Below are 17,345 nucleotides of genomic sequence, written 5' to 3'. Positions count from 1 at the left end.
CTGTGGTGATGCAATTAAATGTATTTTCAGTGTAGCAACAATGCTGCACTGCTCCTGAATTCAGAGCAAAGTTGCCACTCTCTTGTAGGTTGTGCCTGCATGCACTACAATGGAATAAAAAGATGCTGCAGTGGGGCGTGGCTACTGGTGATTCACAAAGCTGTAGCTTGTCAATCAGCACCTGGCCACACCTAGTCCTAAATACTGGTTTCTGGATTGCCTCTGTTGCTGAAACTCTCCCACTGTTAGCTGCAGTGTCTGAGAGGGGAGCATGTGAGACACAAACAAAGGAGGGTTTGGCTCTGTCAGGAAAGGTAAAGGAAGTTTTGTTTACTTTATGAGCCTTGTGCACCACATAGTAACTGGATTTGAACTGGTTTAGGCTCGGTTCACACTGGGGCGACTTGTCAGGCGACCTAGTCGCCTGACAAGTCGCCTCCCGTTCTGTGCTATGGAACCGTTCTAATCGGAGCGACGCAAGTCGCTCCGACTTAGAAAAAGGTTCCTGTATTACTTTGGGGGCGACTTGGGGCGACTTGCATAGACTTCTATGCAGAAGTCGTCTCGCAAGTCGCCCCGGCAGTCGTTTGCAGGTCGCCTCGCTGAGGCGACCTGCAAGTCGTGCCGCCCATGTGTGAACCGAGCCTTAGAGTGTTATACATGAGACTTTCGTTGAATTTTAAATGAGGCTAAATAGACTAGGTCTTATTGGTTTTCTTCTGCTTAACCTCTTCCTGCCCACACTATAGCCAAAAGACGGCTACAGCACAGGTTAAAATTGCCGGGAGGGCTTCTATGGACCCGGTGGCGCACATTGGCAGGGATCTGTGATTGCGGTGTCCTTTGGACACAGCAATCACACATAGGGGTAAAGAGCCAATCAAAGTGACTCTTTACTACGTGACCAGCTGTACCCAATCACAGCTGATCAAATTGTAAACAGTATTTGCTGGTTATCGGCAGTCCTCTCCTCACGCTTACAGCGCGTGAGGAGAGGACAGCCGTTGACCGGTAAAGCCACACAAGGGACAGCTACACTGATAAACAGGACACTGATCAGTGTCCTAATTATCAGTGCAGGAGAAAAATTACTTATTTAGAAAATTTTATAACCAAGGCTAAGAAAATATTATTTACATTTTTTTTTTTAATTTCCAGTCTTTTTTTATTGTTTAGCAAAAAATAAAAAAACCACAGTGGTAATTAAATACTACCAAAAAAAAGCTCTGTCAAAAAAGAAAAATAGGAAAAAAAAAATTGTTTGGGTACAGTGTTGCATGACAGCACAATTGTCATTCAAAGTGTGACAGTGTTGACATCTGAAAATTGGCCTGAGCAGAAAAGGGGTGAAAGTCCCCAGGAAGGCAAGTGGTTATTTATATAAATCGTTCCTGTGCTTACTGCTAGGCATGGTTGACTCATGTTTTAATGAAACCCCAATTGCATCCCACAGTCAGCTTTGTTTCAGGAGTAATGACAAGGTACTTAGGAATACCTACCTGCATACACAGAATTCTTATCATCAGCAAGGGTATGGTCTCCAATTATATAAACCTTTCTACCACCAGTCTGCTCCAAGTGCTTTTTTAGCTCCAGTGCTCTTTGACTCTTCCCACTGCAGGGGAAACCACACAGCACCACAAGAGGCATTTCTGGAATCAGCTGTAAAAATTAACAAGCAACATATTAAGAAATCAGAATGATTACACACATTGTAAATTTCAATGCTTGTCAACTAGACATATCCCTAAATGGAAACCTCTATTAGCAGAAAACAGATGATAAAAGAAAAATAACTTTATTGTACTGCAGGTTATAATTTTATATATTTAATTTCACTGAAAAATTATCTGGCTCCCAGGTTATTAAAAGCCGAGTTTGGGGAGCCCCTAGACTGGAGTAGCTTGCTGCTGGGGGATGTGACAACCTGTGTAGTGCGTGTGTGTATAAACCATGTACAGTCTACGGAGAGTTGGAGACAACCTGTGTACTGCATTCTGTATGTGAGCTGCTGACAACCTACCCTGTGTACTGTGGGTGTGTCAACCTATGTATTGTGTACAGGGAGGGGGCGACAACCTGTGCACCGTGTTCTGTGTGTGTGTGTGAGGTGGTGTCAATGTGTGTGTTTGTGTACGTGGGGGCGAAAACCTATGTGGTGTGTACAGAGATAGCAACTTGTATATTGCATATTGTGTACTGTGTGGGGGGATAAGTGACCTTCTATGTGTGGAAGGGGTGACAACCTGTGTACTATAATGCTGGAGCTATTGTTAGGTAAAGCGATAAAACCTTGTTTTCTATGTCCCATTGAGGTGATTTCCCTCCACTTCCTATCACACAGACACATCAGCTCTTCAACATATGCACAATTTTCCTTTGTTTAACCACTTGCCGACCGTGTCACGCAGATATACTGCGGCACATTGGCACTACTGAGCGAAATCCCGTACAGGTACGTCCTACCCGTTTTCGGCCACCAGAGGCGCGCGCACCTGCTGCACGGCGGGGGACCCGATGCATGTGGCCGACGGGTGCGTTCACATGCACAAGCACCAACACGGGGATGTGTGTGTAAACTAGAGGTCGACCAATATATCGGCCGATATTTGGCGTTTTTTTAAATTAATCGGCATCGGCCGATTGTGCTGATAAAAAAGGCCGATATAACTTGCAAATGACTTCTGTAATAAAGTCAATGCAAGTTGCCTGAAGTCTTCTGTGGAGGCCTCTCTCCTCTCCAGGCAGCCTGCCAAATCTGATAAAAGAAGCTAAAAAGATACAATGTTTCTTCTTATCAATGGACTGAACTCCTGTGTAGAAGTTCTCAGTTTAACCATTTAAAGACTAAATCTTTTCTGACACTTGTTGCTTACAAGTAAAAATCCTGTATTTCTTCTAGAAATTCACATAGAACCCCCAAACATTATATATATTTTTTTAGCAGAGACCCTAGGGAATAAAATAGCGGTTGTTGCAATATTTTATGTCACGCAGTATTTGCGCAGCGGTCTTTCAAACGCAATTTTTTTTTAAAAAATACACTAATGAATAAAAAAAAAAAACTAGGCAGTAAAGTTAGCCCATTTTTTTCATCCAAAAGTTATGATTACCTGTTTTTGTGTATTTAGTTTTTTTTTTTAATCTAAATTATACATACAAGTGAACTGATTGGAGGTTTGTTTTGTTTAATAAATGTTTAAATGTAAAAAATTTCTGTATCACTTATTACTCAAGGTTGCTCACACACTGTAGCGGGCATGTGTTGACGGTAAAAAAATACTGCTAGTTTTAGCGGCGCTTTATCGTCATTTTAGCAGCGCCATTCGGCTTCTAGCGGAGCGCTTATAACCCAGCTAGCGGCCGAGGAAGGGGTTAAATGTGTCGCTGCCGAAGCGCTTTGCCGGCAGCGGTGCACATTCATTTCAATGGGCAGGAAAGGTGGAGGAGCGGTATACACCGCTCCAGAGATGCTGCTTGCAGGACTTTTTTTTTTTTTTTTTAACATCCTGCCAGAGCATCGCCTCAGTGTGAAAGAAGGAGAAAATGATCATCCAGGAGCACTAAACAGACAAGGGGTAAATCAATCTTGGTTCGGAGGTCACAAGTGCTGGCTAATGCTGATTGCGATGAGTATGAACAAATTCTGGACAGCCGCACTCAAATATTAGCCTTGTTTATTAGAGGATGCACATCAAATTCAAAAATTTACAGCAGACAGAAAAGAGCTGACGTTTCGCACTAGCGTTAGTGCTTACTCATAGCTGAGTAAGCACTAACGCTAGTGCGAAACGTCAGCTCTTTTCTGTCTGCTGTGATTTTTTGAATTTGATGTGCATCTTCTAATAAACAAGGCTAATATTTGAGTGCGGCTGTCCAGAATTCGTTCATACTCATCAGTGTGAAAGCACTCGGGCTTTCACACAGACTGCAGGGGAGCCGTTTTGCAGGCACTTTACAGGCGCTATTTTTAGCCCAACAGCGCCTGAAAAACGCCCCATTGTGAAAGGGGTCTAACTGTTAGATTTTATGAGATGAAGGGAAAAAAAAAAAAAATTGGCCTAGCATATCGGCCCAAAAAAAAAATCTGCATCATATATCGGCCACTGCGATTTTTCGGCATCGGCCAGAGAAAAACCCATATCGGTCGACCTCTAGTGTAAACACCCAAATTTCTGTGCTGTCAGAGGAGAGGAGCCATATAGTTTCTTCCTTCTAAATAGGAAAAACGATATGGCTCCTCTCCTAGTGACTAAGGATGAGCTTCGGTGTGTTTGCAGAGCCCGCCAGGAAGTCGGCACTGCGCTGCTCTAATCACAGGCAGTGAGACATTGTGGCTGCAGAGATCGGGAAATGTCTAACTGCCTGTGATTAGAGCAGAGCCAACTTCCTGGCAGGCTCTGCACGTGGGCTGTGCGAACACACCGGAGCTCATCCCCACACAGTTAGAACATGCTGAGGGAACACACATTTAACCCCTTGATTGTCCCTAGTGTTAACCCCTTCCCTGCCAGTGACATTTACACAGTAATCAGTGCATTTTTATAGCACTGATCGCTGTATAAATGCTAATGGTCCCAAAAGTGTCAAAAGTGTCCGATCTGACCGTCACAATGTTGCAGTACTGCTAAAAATCGCAGATCATTACTAGTAAGAAAAAAAAATAAAAAAAATAAAATGCCATAAAAAACCTTTCCCATAGCTTGCAGACGCTATAATTTTTGCGCAAACCAATCAATATACGCTTATTGCGGTTTTTTTTTTTTACCAAAAATATGTAGAAGAATACAATGGCCTAAACTGTTCAAGAAATTAGTTTAAAAAACTTTTGGGGATATTTATAGCAAAAAGTAAAAAATATTGTTTTTTTTTTTCAAAATTGTTGTTCTTTTTTTGTTTATAGCGCAAAAAATAAAAAACGCAGAGGTGATCAAATACCACCAAAAGAAAGCTCTATTTGTGGGGAAAAAAAAAAGACGCAAATTTTGTTTGGGTACAACGTCGAACGACCGCACAATTGTCAGTTAAAACAACGCAGTGCCAAATTGTAAAAAGTGCTCTGGTCAGGAAGGGGGTAAAATCTTCCAGGACTGAAGCGGTTAATGCCAGATGTACATATACAGTGGGTACAGAAAAGAATCACCCCCTTTAAACTAATCACATTTTGTTGCTTTGCAGCCTGACGGCAGTTTGTGTTGTATCCAGGTGTATTTACTAGTGCAACTTATAACATCCAAGTGAAAGATATAATACCAACATGTCAGAAAGAAAAATTCAAAAACAGAATCAATGAGTTGGAAAAAGGATCACCCCCTTATGTCAGTATTTTGTTGAACCACCTTTCACTTTAATTAATTACAGCCTTTAGTCTGTTGGGATAGGTCTCTACTAACTTTGCAATATTTGCCCTCTCTTCTTTGCAGAACTGCTCAATTCCAGGCAAATTTGATGTGATCGTTTGTGCACAGCAGTCTTCAAGTCATTCCACAGATTTTCAATAGGGTTTAAGTCTGGGCTCTGACTAAGCCATGCAAGGACATTCACCTTTTTCTCCTTCAACCACTGCGTGGTCATTTTTGCTGTGTGCTTTGGGTCATTGTCATGTTGGAAGGCAACAAAAACACCACAATGTTCCAGGCTCTGGCCCTATGGGGGAACTCATTGTCCACTGCCCAGGAGCCAATCTGATGCAGCCATCATAGAAACACATGAAGTGACTGAATTGGGTAGGAGAAATATAGACAGCGCTATCCGGAACTCAATGGTGTGAAGCCTCCAGTCAAACATTACCAAGCCGTGACGTCCTGGCTCTTCCGACCTGACTTCGCAGGACAAGAGGAAACTGCCAGTCAAACGACCCTGGAAAGCAGGAGAAGCTTGTTGCCGTGACAACGCATGCGTAACGCGTCATCACGGCAACGAGCTTCCTTGGACTTGCCCAAGCACATGCGTGCGAAACGCGTCGTCACAGCAACTAGTTTCTTCTGCATTCCAGGCTGGTTTGATTGGCAGTGCCCTTGTTTGGCTCTTCCGCCCTGAAACTGCGGTGACGTCACGTCATACGGGAGCACAGGCGGACTCCAGCTTTACTCCTAAACATCCACAGCTTTACACCAGTGGCGTGTTGTATTGTTACAGCGGACTTTTCCCATCCTTCTGCCCACCGGACCCAGCGGACATTAGCCCATCTTTATTCATCTACACTGGTCTGGTATCGTATGTACTGTAATTTGTTTTCAATAAACTGTTTAGCCTTTACATCGGCTTGGTACTGTTTAACTGGAGGCTCCACACCCTTATTGAGTTCCGGATAGCGCTGTCTTCATTTCCCCTACCCAAGTCATGTTGAAAGGTAAACCTTCTTTCCATTGACAACTTTCTGGCAGAGGACAGCTAATTTTCCTCAAGAATTTGACAGTATTTTGCCCCATTCATTTTTCCTTCTATCCTGACAAGTGCTCCAGTCCCTGCTGCCGAGAAAAACCCTCATAACAGGATATTACCACCTCTGTGCTTTACTGTAGGAATGGTGTTATTTGGATGGTGAAGTGTATTGGATTGCTGCCAGACATATCGCTTGGTGTTGAGGACAAATAATCCATTTTTAGTCTCATCTGACCAGAGCATCTTTTTCCATGTGGCCTCAGAATCAATAGGGTACATTTTAGCAAAGCTCAGTAGTGACGGCATGTGGCCTTTCTTGAGTGACTTTTTTCTTGCAATCATTCCACATTTGTGGAAAATGTAATATTGTTGTCACATGCATACAATGATCACTCTGTCATAAAATCCTGCAACTGCTTCAGAGTTGTTGTAGGCCTCTTGGTAGCCTCTCTGACCAGGTTCCTCCTGTCTCCTTCATCCAGTTTGGAGCGACATTCTGATCTAGGGAGGGTCTGTGTTCTACCAAATACCTCCCACTTCTTAATGATAGACTTCACTGTGCTTCTAGGCATTCATAAAGCCTTTGAATATTTGTTTGTATCCATCTCCTGTCTTGTGTCTGTTCATAACTTTATCCCGGAGATCTTTTGACAGTGCCTTGCCACCCATATTTGATTGTTTGCTTAAGTTGCACTACCAGGGACTGAAATGATCACAGCTGATCACAGCTGTAAGTCAATGATGAAGTAGTAGGGGTATGGGGTGTTATGCCCCCCCATACTTATTCACATGGGAAAGGGGCGGGATCTGAGGGCCCCTTGTTAAAGAGGGCTTCCAGATTCCAATAAGCCCCCCACCTGCAGACCCCCCACAATCACTGCCCAGGGTTGAGGGGGAAGAGGTCCTTGTCCCCATCAACATGAAGAGAAGGTGCTTTGGGGGGGCGGGCCTGTGCTGAGAGCATGTAGCCTGGTTCAGGAAGGGGCGCTCGCTCACCCCCCCCCTACGCTTTTCCTGACCTGCCAGGCTGCATGCTCGGATAAAGGTCTGGTATGGGGTTTTTGGGGGGGACCTCATGTAATTTTTTTGTAAATTTTGGTGTGAAGGTTCTCTTCAAAATCCATACCAGACCCTTCAGATCTGTAATTTTTTTTTGGGGGGGGGGGCATGACATTTTTTTTTTTAATTTGCTGGCAATTATTATTAGGGCAGACAATTCAATACAAGAGGAATCAGAGGGCCTTGCTCGTTAGAGCTTACAATCTAGGAGGGAGGGTCAAGTTATACAAAAGGGTAACAGCTGTGGGGGATGAGCTAATGGAGAAAATAGTGCAGTTGTTAGATGGAGGCAGGATAGGCTTCTCTGAAGAGGAAAGTTTTCAGGGATCGCCTAAAGGTGGATAAATTTGGAGACAGTCTGACAGATTGAATTCCAGAGGATGGGCGAGGCAATTGATTTTTTACTTTCAGCTGTCAGCGGGGAATCCTGCTGACAACTGATGACTTATTGGTTGTTAAGGACCTGGCGGTTGCTCACTTCTTAACAACCTTGTCGTTTGGTGGTTGTTAAAGTCGCAGGTGGCCGCCCGCTCCTTAAAGCCTATTTTTTTACCGTTAATAAATACGCTGGCTACAGTAAATTACTGCATGTGTTTACTAAAATACCGCATGACTTCATGAAATAACGCATGCACTATTTTAGTAGCTCTTTTTGACTACTAAAATCTTTTTAAAAGACACTATGTGGTATCTTACGACATATCGGATGCGGGAAGATCCCGCGCTTTGTGAATGGAGCGCTGTGTATTTTGGCCCATATGAGCGCTGTGTATTACTGTCCCATGAACAGATATCACCATATTCATTAATCAAGTCTTCTTCTATGTAAAGGTTGTTCAGTGTCCCTGTTTAGTGCCTGTGGCTTTGCCATTCATGGACAGAACATGAACGTTTTCTTCTCCAATGTAAGCAGACCTCCCCAGAAGAACCCCCTTCAGTCATTGCTGAACCTCACATCACTAGTCATTCATACAGGACATACCACACACATCTCTCCACATGGATAATCAGTGACAACACCGAGCTGTACTGCCTGTGTCCTCTAATGTGCGCCTACAACTGCCAGCCCCGCATCGTCACTATCGTACTAACTCTGTGTGCGGTACACTGGGCTACTTCCCCGCACACAGCATAGGACTGACACCCCCTCCCCCTCCTGTACCTCATCACATCTCCACTGCCAGAGACATGGACCGCGCCATATTCATCTCTCAGCAACAAGAGAGTCTTCCGGTCAGGTGATGAAACATGTGTCCCTGAGGACACGCCTACCCGGAAGGAGGTAACCAGGGACTGTGATGTTGTGTTATCATGTGCTGGTTGTTGGATGTGGTCACCTAGTGAGAAGAGTTTATAGCAGATCACAGCCTGGCGTGAAATTCTGTCTTCATTGCAAAGCTTTATTTTGAAGTTTGTTTTACTTTTACTAATAGTGAGATGAGATAGAAGGGGGACTTCTAGGATAATGCATTACTACTACATAAAGTAATGTCTCCAAACTGACTGGATGTGATCCTTTGCTTGCCATTGTCTGGCCATTGAGGCACTATTCCTCCCACTGACACCAATGATGGGGCACTATTCCTCCCACTGACACCAATGATGGGGCACTATTCCTCCCACTGACACCAATGATGGGGCACTATTCCTCCCACTGACACCAATGATGGGGCACTATTCCTCCCACTGACACCAATGATGGGGCACTATTCCTCCCGCTGACACCAATGATGGGGCATCAATCTTCTCACTGACACCAATGATGGGGCACTATTCCTCCCACTGACATGAATGATGGGGCACTATTCCTCCCACTGACACCAATGATGGGGCACTATTCCTCCCACTGACATCAATGATGGGTCATTATTCCTCCCACTGATACCAATGATGGGGCATCATTCCTTCCAACACCAACAATGGTGTACTGTTACTGCCACTAATACCATTAATGGGACGTTATTCCTCCTCCTACTGACCACCAGTGGCAGCTGGTGAAGTTTTAGAATGGGGGGCGTACCAGACCCTGTGCTTCCTTTTTGATATCTCCCACTTCTCATAAGCCACACCCCTTATAGAATGTACTCACTCCGTCCCCTGTATTCCACTTTCTTCCACCCATAGTGTCAGGAGTATACAGAGTACACTCCTGACACAGTACTACATACTGTATATAGCCCAGCCTCACAGATCAGGGTATATAGCCTAGCACTACATATAGGTGTATATAGCCCAGCATTACATATAGGTGTATATAGCCTAGCATTACAGATAGGTGTATATAGCCTAGCACTACAGATAGGTGTATATAGCCTAGCACTACAGATAGGTGTATATAGCCTAGCACTACAGATAGGTGTATATAGCCTAGCATTACAGATAGGTATCTATAGCCCAGCATTACAGATAGGTGTATATAGCCCAGCATTACAGACAGGTGTCTATGGATCAGCATTACAGATAGGTGTATATAGCCCAGCATTACAGATAGGTGTATATGGCCCAGCATTACAGATAGGTGTATATAGCCGAGCATTATAGATAGGTGTATATGGCCCAGCATTACAGATAGGTGTATATGGCCCAGCATTACAGATAGGTGTATATAGCCGAGCATTATAGATAGGTGTATATGGCCCAGCATTACAGATAGGTGTATATGGCCCAGCATTACAGATAGGTGTATATGGCCCAGCATTACAGATAGGTGTATATGGCCCAGCATTACAGATAGGTGTATATGGCCCAGCATTACAGATAGGTGTATATGGCCCAGCATTACAGATAGGTGTATATAGCCGAGCATTATAGATAGGTGTATATGGCCCAGCATTACAAATAGGTGTATATAACCCAGCATTACAGATAGGTATCTATAGCCCAGCATTACAGATAGGTGTATATAGCCCAACATTACAGATAGGTGTATATAGCCCAGCATTACAGATAGGTATCTATAGCCCAGCATTACAGATAGGTGTATATAGCCCAGCATTACAGATAGGTGTATATAGCCCAGCATTACAGATAGGTGTATATAGCCCAGCATTACAGATAGGTGTATATAACCCAGCATTACAGATAGGTGTATATAGACCCCCCCCCCCCTTTGCGAGGCTCACTCTACACAGACAGCACTCCCCCAGCACAGTACTCACACCATTCCCCCCCCCCCACACACACACACGGGAGGTCTGTCACGGGGCTTGCTCATTCCACTTACACCACCATAACCCCCCCCCCCCCGCTGGAGGTCCGGCATGGGGCTCATTCGCTCTACTGACACCACCATACCCCCCCTCCCCCCCATGGGAGGTCCGGCACGGGGCTCGCTCGCCTCACTGACACCAGCCCCCCAGAGCACGGGGCTCACAGCACCCCCTGCGTGGGAGGTCCAGCACTTACCGTGCTGTGGAAAGGATCGTCCTGTCCTGTGTCTTCTCTCACTTTGGGGGTGACTGCACTGCACGGACTGCACTATATACTCTGAACTGTATTATATAAACTACACGGACTGCACTATATACTCTAAACTGTATTATATAAACTACACTAACTACACTGTATACTCTGAACTGTATTATATATACTACACGGACTGCACTACATACTCTGAACTGTATTATATATACACTACACTAACTCACTGCACACTACACTAATTACCTGCCTAATCTCAATGTATTCACTATATACGTCCGCCGTGTAAGCAGCAGCCTTATATAGTGTGGGGCGTGGACTTGCCTTTGGCCAATCATGGCTCGGCCAAAGTATGCAGGTCAGGTGCATGTTTTGGCCAATCAGCAGCCGTCAATGCACTGTGATGTCGCAGTGCATTATGGGGGAGCTCGTCGGTGTGCAAATGACCCGCGAGCACACCATATGTTTGTTTGTTCTACAAACAAACGACCACCCGATGCTCGAGTCGAACTTATGTTCAACTCAAACATTGGGACCATCCTTAGTAATGACCCTCCAACATGAGTTTGACCCCCTCTTTAACTGCTGGAAGACCTGACACTTTCACCTGCTTCCTGCTCAGGCCATTTTTACATTTTTAGCACTCACACATTGAATGCCAACTACTCAGGCATGCAACACAGTACCCAAATCTCAGGACAGATAGGGGAAGATTTACTAAAACTGGAGAGTGCAAAATCTGGTGCAGCTTTGTTTAGAAACCAATCAGCTTCCAGATTTTATTGTTAAAGCTTAATTGAACAAGCTGAAGTTATAAGCTGATTAATTAACATGCACAGCTGCACCAGATTCTGAGTGCACCAGTTTTGGTAAATCTCCCCATAGAGCTTTCTTTTGGTGGTATTTAAGCGCTTTCGGACCGCCCCATGTACATGTACTGCGGCAGGGCAGCCCTTCAGGGCCAAATCACGTACCTGTACGTCATCTTTATTTCCGGGTCTGGGATGCACATGACCCGATGTTAGCAGCCACAAGGCAATCGTTCTCGAGAGAGGCAGAACGGCGGTCTGTCTATGTAAACAAGGCAGATCACTGTTTTGTGAGAGGGGAAGATGGAGGTCCTGTGTTTCTGCTAAGCAGGAACACAGATCTCTGTCTCCCCCAGTCAAATACCACCAACAGAAAGCTCTGTTTGTGGGAAAAAAAAAGGACATCAATTTTATTTGGGTACAGCGTTGCACGATCACACAATTGTCAGGTTAAGTAATGCAGTGCCGTATCAGAAAAAATGGCCTGGTCACTACAGTACTATAGTTCTGGGAGGGCGTCCATAGACGTCCTTCCATTACCCGCCCCCTGCACGCCTCCTGCAGTGCACATTGGGCGTGCTCTATAACCGCTGTGTCCTTAGGACACAGCTGATCACAGATCAGGGGTAAAGGGCCAATCACAGCTGATCACACATAAACAGAGTTGCCGGTTATCGCTGTATCTGTGTGAGGAAAGGAGTGCCAATAACCAGCAAGCCTGTTAGCACACTGTGTACACTGATAATCAGGGCACTGATCATCAGTGTCCTGATTAGTAGTGCTGCCTGTCAGTGTCCATCAGTGCACCCTCTTCAGTGCCGACCCATCAGTCCCCATATGTGCAGCTTCATCAGTGCACATCAGTGCAGCCTATTAATGCCCATCAGTGCAGCCTCACCAGCGCATATCAGTGAAGAAGAAAAATTACCTATTTGCAAAATTGTAAAACTTTTTTTTTTTTAGATTCTGTCTTTTTTCATTTGTTTAGCAAAAAAATCAAATTTTTATTTCGGTACAGTGTTGCATGGCCGTGCAATTATCATTCAAAGTGCGACAGCGCTGAAAATTGGCCTGGGCAGGAAGGCGGTGAAAGTGTCCAGTACTGAAGTGGTTACTCACTGCTGGGTTTTTATTTTTTGGTATATAAAGTTAAAAAGGACTGAAAATTTTGAAAGCAAATTTCTTAGTTTCTTAAAAAAATTCATAACTTTAGGCCAAAATATATTCTGCTACATTTCTTTGGAAAAAAAAAAATCCAAATCAGTGTACATTATTTAGCCTGTGTGAAAGATAGTACAAACTACATGGTATATATATTTAAAAATTAATCAGTCCTGATGTACTGACTACCTATCATTTCTTAAAATGCCAGGACAGTACAAATTCACCCGAAAATGATCCCTTTTTGGAAAGCAGACAGTCCAAAGTTGATATTTTATCAATTTAACAGGCATACTTACAATCACACCCCAAACACATTCTGCTATGCCTCCAAAGTATGGCAATACCACATGTGTGAGACTTTTTCACAGCCTATTCGCATAGAGGGGCCCAAAATTCAAGAAGCACCTTCAAGCTTTCCAAGGACATGGACTACACCTTCCTGACTACCTATCACATTTTTAGAGGCCCTGAAGCAAAAGGACAGTGGAAACACCCACAAAATGACCACATTGTGAAAAGCAAACACCCCAAGGTATTTTCTAGGAGGGATTTTTGAAAATGTCATTAGTTTGCCACAAGTTTTTGAAAAATGCATAAAGAAAAGTATTTTTATACAAAGAACACACAGCATAGGCATAAAGTAAAACCTTGGATTGCAAGCATAATTTGTTCCGGAAACATGCTTGTAATCCAAAGCACTCGTATATCAAAGCGAATTTCCCATAGAAAATAATAGAAACTTAGATGATTAATTCCACAACCATTTATGCATAAATCCTTCCGTTTATAGTCCATATAAAAATATTATAGCAATGTGATAGGTTGTGTGATCATAAAATGTCCATCCACAAATGGAAGCCTCCACAAGGGGATTAGAAGCAAAATCCTTGAGGAGTATCTGTGGAAAAGCAAGGAAAAGAGTCAGGCGCTGAAGTTTCTAGAAAGTATCTGCACTAATCCGTTGACAGGGGGAGGAGCTTCTACTCTGTATAGGAGGACTCATTGCCGCTTGTGTCGCCATCTTGGGTCCGCATACTGAAACCTCGTGGCCTCAAGGGAAATATGGCACACTTGGAAGCTCCTAGGTTCGAGGCCCCCCATCCTGTATCGGCTGAATATGACCCACGGAAAATTGCCAGTTTCTTTGCCTCTGGAGAGACGATTACTGATAGGGGTATTCGGATGGTACCTAGAGGGGAGATAGCATTGTATATCTTGCAAAGCTTTGCAGCCATGGGGATTGTTTGCCGATGATGTTCCGGGTTTGCTGTATTCCTACGTCCTTGGAGTCGGTGCTACCACTGTGGAGAACTGCTACTGGTGGCTGACAGACCGCCACTACCATCGCAGGTCATAAGGGCTGATTGGGCCCGCGGGCACGCCACCATGGAGGAACCTATGTCCAGCACCGCTGCCGCTGTCTCTGGTAGGTCTATTCCTGCCTGAGCGGATTCTTCTCCATCTGAACACATCCCGTCCGGTGATCCTACTGAGACCGCAGTGGAAGTGTCAGTTCCCGCTGCCACCGTTCACTCTTAGAGCCCTTGCACACTGGGGCGGTTTGGAGGCGCTATTGCGCTAATAATAGCGACTGCAAACCGCCCCGAAAGTGCCGCTGCTTTTATTCCAGTGTGCAAGCCCCGAGGGCTTGCACACTGGAGCGATGCGCTGGCAGGACGGTAAAAAAAGTCCTGCTAGCAGCATCTTCGGAGCGGTGAAGGAGCGGAGTGTATACCGCTCCTTTACCGCTCCTGCCCATTGAAATCAATGGGACGGCGCGGCTATACCGCCGGCAAAGCGCCTCTGCAGAGGCGCTTTGCGGTGGTATTTAACCCTTTCTCGGCCGCTAGCGGGGGGTAAAACCGCCCCGCTAGCGGCTGCATACCGACGGTAAAACGCCGCTAATAACAGCGGCGTTTTACCGCCGACGCCGCCCCCCGCCCCAGTGTGCAAGGGCTCTTAGCTTTCTACAGCCACTGCTAGTCCGGAGCAAGTGGTATCAGCACCTCGCCTTCCTCACAAGGAAATTCAAGTGTCCGTCTCAACTGCCACCCCGGGTGTCACTGTTACCAAGGATTATATCCCTCTGATTCTCACTCGCCTGGCTCAATACGTCCGTTCATTTCATACAAAGAAGAGTGGCTGATCTCAGGTTCAGCCCCGAAGGTGCCCGAGGCTGGTACGCCAAGAGGGAGTAGAAGATGCGCGGGGTGAGTAAAGTGACTATTGCATAAGGTTGTTGGGATGCAAAATGTTTGAATTGTACTGTTAGCCCCCCCCAATGCTAAGATAAGAAAAGTACTGTTGCTGCTGGCAGAGTTATCAAATGCAGCACTGCCTAAAGTGTTCCTTGAAAGGGTTATTATTGTTACGTATGACCCAGTGACCGGAGTCTAAGAACCTCACTGTTACCTGTTCATGAATGTGACTGTGAAACAAACTCATATAATGTTAACCCGGGAATACATTCAACATTAAATTACTATGGTAAATGCTAAAGGAGAGGCCTTGCAGTTACAGTGCAGCACCCCCATTGCCATGAATGCAGCACCCCCATTGCCATCAGTGCAGCACCCCCATTGCCATGAGAGCAGCACCCCAATTTTCATCAGTGCAGCACCCCCATTGCCTTGAATGCAGCACCCCCCCCCCCCATTGCCATGAATGCAGCACCTTCATTGCCATGAATGCAGCACCCACCATTGCCATGAATGCAGCACCCACCATTGCCATGAATGCAGCACCCACCATTGCCAGGAATGCAGCACCCACCATTGCCATGAATGCAGCACCCACCATTGCCATCAGTGCAGCCTGATTGATGCCCATCCATCTGCAGCCTTGGAGGGGACAGGGAGGGGGGCGGGACAGCACCAAAAGATTACATACAGGAAAAACTCCTGTTTTCTCGGCAGCCTCTTTCATACAAAGTCCCGCCTCCTATGATGGACAGAACAGCAGCGCAGGACACAGGACTTCCTATTATAGAGGCTGCCGTGTAAACAGGAAATTCTCCTGTGTGTACCACACTCGTCCTGCCTCCTCCCTGTCCCCTCCAAGGCAGCCAGCATATATATCTTCTGTGGCCCCTGCGCTGGAAGATTGTTGGGGGCAACAAAAGATATATATATATATCCAAATAACCAGCAGGCCGTTCAAAACCAGAACTCGGCCCGGACATTGGACATACCCGCAGTATGTGATCACTGAAAATACACTATACTTTCCTTTTGACACTTTTTTCAGGACTCAGTTTCCAGAGTCTCAGTTGTATTTTTACTAACAAGGCAAGTTCTCTAAGACATTTATGTGCTGCATTGATTAGACACCTGCACATAAGATTTCCTTACCGCATGCACACTTATGACAAGGGAGTACCAGCAGCAAGAAAAATCCCAATCAACTAAATAAATTGCACAAAATGAAATTCAAACTGCAGACAGTAATTATGAAAACATTACTTTCCTGTAGTTTGCATTCACAGGTCACCAGTCATTGTTAGACCTGAAGTTAGGCGGGCTAAATTCATTGTCATGAACCACATAGACATGGCTCATTTCAGTGTTTTTTTAATTACCTGGTAAATTAAATAGAAAGCAGTATTGCTGTAATTTTATTTTGTTTTCAGGTCACTGAACTGAAAAAGAAAAAATTCCAAACGGTACTCACGCTATCTTCACCTGAGTACTGCATCATACATCCTCCTCCTTGGTCCAGTGTCAGTCATCCTCTGGGTTAAATGAAGCTGGGTGTCATTAAATCCACTTTCTGGGAGCACAGGGTGCCAAAGTTCTACCCTCTAGGGGCATGTAACCTAGCCACGGGTGAATGCTGCAGAGAGCATCGCTATGTCATTATAACAGCATTCTCTGTAGCATTAAAGAGGTTGTAAACCCTTACATATAACAAGTGAAGTAACTAGCCTCAAGTGATACACAATACAAAACAAACCATCCTATATAAGTTGTACCTGTTTATCTGTACCCATTACCTTTGTAGATCATTCTAAAACACGTAGATCATTCTAAAACACACAGATCAAAGGATTTTTCTCAGCAGGGGGTGGGGATCTGATGCCACACACACTGCAGAGCTAGAGCACATAGGTTTGTGAAATCTGATAGCTTATTGGAGAGTAGGGACACACCCCCCGATATACAGACTTATAGAGAAAAACACAGAGCTCTGTCAGGACCCGGGTCTGAACATACATCCTCTTGCTGAGCCACCTGAGATGCTGGACAGCGCCCTGTCTGATCTATTGAACAACCCTGCCTTGTGCCTTGCTCCTCCCATAAACTTCCTATTCAAGCCATGCCTTTGCACTTTCTGTTCGCTTTTGTTACTCCTACTGCCATCCGTATTGCTGCTACCACTCGTTACCGACTTTTGAGTTGTTCCTCAACTACACTTCTGCTTAATCCCAACTTGCTATAATTGCTACTGGCCCCCGGCTTGCTCACCTCCTGGTAAGGTGATCTTGGGGACTGCGACCTGGTACTAACACAT

At 45.0% G+C, this 17,345-nt stretch overlaps 1 protein-coding gene across 2 annotated transcripts in view; it reads right to left on the bottom strand.

The window, feature by feature from the left end:
* KTI12 (KTI12 chromatin associated homolog) overlaps positions 1 to 8,727 on the bottom strand; it is an 83,656-nt gene extending 74,929 nt beyond the window's left edge. For both annotated transcript variants that reach the window (XM_073619188.1, XM_073619191.1), the window contains exons 1-2: positions 8,606 to 8,727; positions 1,500 to 1,662 (exon numbers count right to left, since the gene is read on the bottom strand). In XM_073619188.1, the coding sequence (XP_073475289.1) occupies positions 1,500 to 1,650 (151 nt within the window). In that variant the 5' untranslated portion in view covers positions 1,651 to 1,662; positions 8,606 to 8,727. The remainder of the gene's footprint in view (positions 1 to 1,499; positions 1,663 to 8,605) is intronic.
* Between the last annotated feature and the right edge of the window lie 8,618 nt (positions 8,728 to 17,345).

The sequence above is a fragment of the Aquarana catesbeiana genome, linkage group LG03 (assembly GCF_042186555.1).
Source record: "Aquarana catesbeiana isolate 2022-GZ linkage group LG03, ASM4218655v1, whole genome shotgun sequence".
NCBI classification, from domain to species: domain Eukaryota; kingdom Metazoa; phylum Chordata; class Amphibia; order Anura; family Ranidae; genus Aquarana; species Aquarana catesbeiana.
The sequence above is the reverse complement of the archived record's forward strand: the minus strand, read 5'-3'. Positions and strand labels throughout refer to the sequence as shown.